This window comes from Nanorana parkeri, unplaced genomic scaffold (genome assembly GCF_000935625.1).
Source record: "Nanorana parkeri isolate BGI_ZX_2015 unplaced genomic scaffold, ASM93562v1 scaffold866, whole genome shotgun sequence".
NCBI lineage: Eukaryota > Metazoa > Chordata > Amphibia > Anura > Dicroglossidae > Nanorana > Nanorana parkeri.
The window spans coordinates 647565-652768 of NW_017307134.1; the positions used below are offsets into that span (position 1 = coordinate 647565).

The window sequence follows — 5204 nt, forward strand, 5'->3', positions numbered from 1 at the left end:
ATTTTTTAATAAATGTTTTTAGATGTTGAAATTGTAACTGTAAAATAAAAAAATATAATAATATTTAACACTAAAGGATCAATTGTGCTTAAATGTTGATCAACCTTATTGATTGGTGATTGGTAATCAATACCAATTAATGAACAATGCTAAATTTCCTAGATATAAAGGTGAAATTGATTTTATACAGAGTTTCTTTAAAAAGCAACAGTTATAAAGAACAATGCAACAACAAAAAATAGGTTAATTAACTAAAAATATATACACCAGCAGTGATCTCCCTATTCTGGATTACTGAAGGCAATAATAAAATAAATAGAAAATGCATATCAACAGTAAAAGGTGAGACAAAAGAGTGGTCAGTTACACACAACATTTTCGAGGTAGAACCATATTTACCATAAGTGACATGCCTTCTTTTTTTAACCCTAATAAAAAAATGAAGGAAAGTTAAAGAACAAGTAAAATATAAGCAACACTGCTTAGGTAGATGTATTTTTTTTTTAAGTAGTTATGTACTGTATACAAAAATATTGAAAATAAAGGAAATATCAGGACATGCTTTACACTGTACATGCCACATTAATATTGCAGATAAATGCCCCCGGGGCACTGTAAACAATGTCTCTAGGTGTGGATGAACATACGAAGACAAACAAAAAAAACTCTGCAAAACAGAAAAGGTAATGGAACTCACAGGAGCAGGTGCAAATAATTATGAAGATAACTGGCACACTTCTCTTGTGGGGGTGCACACTTATGAGCACATTCCCTTAACTGATCTGCTAAAGCATACATTCATGTTTAATGTGCATGTTCCTGTCCCCATTTACAGCATGCGCTGGACATCAAAATAATACTCTTTGTGCCTTGTATGGCCATAAGGTGCATTAAGTAAAATCAAAGTAAAGTCAAATAAAAAGGGTTTCCCCCAGCAACTCCCTAAGGGTTACAATTTCCTGTCCTTATTCCTTAGACCTTAAATGTACAGGCTGCTGCTCCAGAAGTCTCCTACCTGGCTATGCCACAGATAACTCTCCATTCATTTATATAGAAAGGATCCTCAACGATGGGTGCCTTTCCACAGGGGAGGGGGAGTGCCTGAAGGGTAACTGTACTAAAATTACATTAAAAACAAAAATAATTTGTCAAGCACCAATGAAAAACACATGCACCAAACTAAAGTTAGCCATACACGCCTCAATTCCCCATTCACCCTAAACAGCAAAGATAAGGAATCTCTACTGCTCTACTCTACTGCTATTGTATTCAGACATCTATGCACCTGCGGTTTAATTGCTTCAGTAGTCTGTAGACTCTTGCTTAACGGTATTGTTGTGATCCACCTCTACTTAGATTTAGGCTTCCTAAGGTAAAAAATGTACCAGCATTCTGTTGCATCTAATATTTTATCATGAACTTAATTAAAATTAAATCATAAGCTTCTTAAATAGAAATATTTTGTTCCATTAGCCTGTACAGGCTCCTTATCATGGAGGTCTGTCTTCAGCTGTCTTCAATTGATTGTGAAATGCTTGCACAGACAGAACATTCCATTGTTTTCACAGTTCTCACATGGCAAAAACCAAAATTTGATCTTTTCCCACTGACCATAATGGATACTTCAAGGGTTTGTAAAAGCATAAGGGAACAAGATAGGTATTTAATAAAGTTGGTTATTTCAGTTCCCTGCTTTGCAATATCAAATTCAAATGTATTAGAAAGTTGCAAGTCGGTTAACTTCTACTTTAACACATATATCAATGAGTTACTTTTACATGTTTTTTTATATTATTTAATTATGAGCATTGCAAAAAGTCAAATGTACACAACATTCAAATGATTTATTTTTGTAATTCATTACTAACCTCAGCTTACAAATATTTATTATTAAACACAACAATCCATAGACCACTTAGCTACACCCTCATATCATTTAAAAAAAAATATTTTGCGATTAGCTGCAAAAATAAACTTTTAATGTTAATACTTATTTATTTCCTTATATCGTCTCTTAAGACCGGAAACAAAGGTTTTGTGAATGAGATCAGTGCTCCAGATGCATAACAAATAACTTCAATATTTGCCGATACCTTCTTTGGCTTTGTAGTTGCCCTGACAGTTTTGAGTAGCTGGTGGGAATATCTCACCACTGGAATTCCAGAAAGATATAAGAGGCTGGCATCATTTATTTCCCAGCAACCATCCAGTAATAGACAAACAGTTTGGGAGAGAAGTGGCCTTTATTGCTTCATGATCAGAGTTATTATTTCTGTGTGATCTGAGCAAAGCTTGTTGGTCCACCTGCTAATGCTGTTAAACTGTGTAATGTAGGTAAATAAAATGTATGCTATATCATGGGGTTAGATTTGGCTTTCTATTGGTAATAAGAAATCCCAGCTCCAGTCGAATTTTGTTTTGTAGTTCTCGATTGAATAGAGAAAGGTTATGACCTTTGTCCACTTTTTTGCTGTTTGAGAGACTTTTTATTTTCTGTTTTATTTTCAGTTGTCTGACAGAAATAAAAGATGTGCATTAGGATAATAAAGCATTTTTTTTCCAGTTTAGTTGGTGTAGGGAAGGACTAAAACCTCAGACTTGTATTTATTTCTGTCTTTGTAACCATTTCTGATATTTTCCATCATTTCATGTTCATTTGAGGTGTCAGACAGAGCAGGAAGAGAGGGAAAACACATACAAAATGTACAAAATGTATAACCCTTCCCCGCTGTATCCTTAGGTTAAAGAGGCTTGTTAGATTTTTAAGAAAAACTTTAACATCTTAATTAGAAAAATGCTTAATTACAAAAATCTAGTTTTTGATAGAGCGGGGATGAGTTAGAACTCCTATCTGGTTTTACTGCTATTCAGGTCTCTCTTTGTTCTTACTTCTTGTCTTGCTAGGGTTGCAACCTGGCCAGTATTTTACCAGTCTGGCTCGTAAAAATTGGACTTGTTGCCAATGTTATTAATAGGAAAAAGACTATAAGGCTGAGATAAGGTGCAACCTTATATCCTGTTGACAATGGTTTTACTAGACAGGAAGTGAGGGAAAGTCTGCAACAGGAAAACAGAAAAAAATAAAAATGTGGCAAAGCTTTCCACTACTACTAAAAAAGGAAATAATGTATATTTCTGTCTGTGTTGCTGTTGCAGAATTCACATCACTCCCTTTTTTGTAAAATATTGCCATATGGACAGGATCCGAGGGTTATTAACTCTTAGTCCACATTCTCACCTAGGCGTTTTGTTGCTCAAAGCTAAGTGCAAGAAGACACTCAGGACAAGCAATCCCATTCCCTTGTCTTGAGCATGACAAAATGCTCAAGGCAAGGAATACCATTAATTTCTATGGCCCCTGTTCACTCATGGGTATTTTGTCACAAGCAGAAAAACGCCTGTTATGCTGGAAAACGTACATGAGCTACTTATTGGAAGATTACAGTGCTTTTTGGTCCCATAGACATCAATGGGAAACCTTTTGAGACAAAACGCGTGACAAAACACTCAAGTGTGAACAGGTGATTTCTTGCTTTGAACGTTTTGTCACGCTCAAGACAAGCGAATGGGATTCCTTGCCTTGACCATTCTTTTGTGCTTAGCTTCGAGCGACGAAACACCTAGGTGGAAACGGAGCCTAAGGAGCCCTGCAGTACAACAGCAGTAGCAGTACAAACTTGACAGGGAGTATACCACTTGTCCACTCTATCCAGAACTAAGAAGAAAAAACTCTGGCTTTCAATACACTTTAATCTGTAGATCTACTGTCTGTGGTCAATAATGGGCCACGCAAGTAATGGCTTTATAAATGCTCTTCATTATCCTTCTGCTCACTAAAAATGTCCATTTTGCAGGTATTTTGGGCACTTCAGCTGGTGACAGTACTAGTTCCAGGAGCGGTTTTCCATCTCTACGCAGCCTGTAAGAGTATTGACCAAGAAGACATTCTCCAGAAGCCCGTTTATACAGTCTTCTACATTATCTCAGTACTGTTGCGAATTACATTAGAAGTGGTGGCCTTTTGGCTACAATCTCATCTTTTTGGCTTCCAAGTGAATCCAATCTTTAAATGTGATGCAGGAAGCCTAGATAAAAAATACAATGTCACCAGATGCATGGTTCCTGAACACTTTGAGAAAACAATCTTCCTCATTGCTATGTATACTTTTACTGTGATTACGATAGTACTATGTGTAGCTGAAATCTTTGAGATTCTATGCAGGCGTTTAGGATTTTTAAACACTCAGTGACCTATTGCCTTACCAACATCTTTATTTCTGGTGTGAAATGTTCACTAAAACAACAAAGAACTATTTCTAAAATACATCTGCAATTTTATGCAGGTTATGCAGCTGTTAAATGTGAGGGGACTAATGTGAAATATGTTACAGCATTACAGACGGATATTTATGTATTGATTGACCAACTTACTGTATTTAATTGTACCCGTGTAAATAACCCAGTGCTATCACTTTATAATGGATATATTTGTGGTTGAAAAGTTGATGGGAAAATACTATATAATGATTACAAGTAATGTTTTAGGAGGATGATAAAGTACTTAATTCCCATAGTAGATGGAATAACAAAAGATTGTTGCTGTGATGAAATAACAATTCTGTTTTTTGTCTATCATGAAAAAAGGTAAGTGTTCTTTGGGCAGTAAAGCAAAATTAAAATTGCTTTCATTTTAACAATATGCTAAACCATGATGGTAGACAAAAATAATTTAGTTATTTTGTATTTCTTTCTATTTTAATGGTTTTTAATTTCAGTTCCAACTGTTCAGTCACACAATACTACAAACCATATTTCATATTGAAATTTTCGGTCTCAGCCATGAATGACGCACTCTTTATACAGTATACAGGATCAGAGCCTGATTTGTGAATTCATACTGTAACTTATCTATATACAACATATCCATAGATATGGACTATGTTATAGAAAATGCAGCTTTTGCAGTGCATTATTATTACTACAATAAGGGAAAAAAAAGTTTTTGTGATAATGAGTGATTTAAGTTACTATATAAGCAGTCTGTTACACTATTTGTTATAACAAATACTGATATATCATATTTGATTGTTGACATATTGTGTTATGGCATACATTTGCCATAAAGAATATTGTAACTGTATTGTAATACAGTTTATACACCTAGATCTAGCTGTAATTTATGTGGCAGTGAATTGTGTAAATTA

At 34.8% G+C, this 5204-nt stretch overlaps 1 protein-coding gene across 1 annotated transcript in view; it reads left to right on the top strand.

Moving 5' to 3' along the window:
* The window catches only part of LOC108794549 (gap junction epsilon-1 protein-like), a 5580-nt gene extending 1330 nt beyond the window's left edge, over positions 1–4250 (top strand). The window contains exon 3 of the mRNA XM_018565608.1: positions 3855–4250. Coding sequence (XP_018421110.1) covers positions 3855–4250 — 396 coding nt within the window. The remainder of the gene's footprint in view (positions 1–3854) is intronic.
* The last annotated feature ends 954 nt before the right edge of the window (positions 4251–5204 follow it).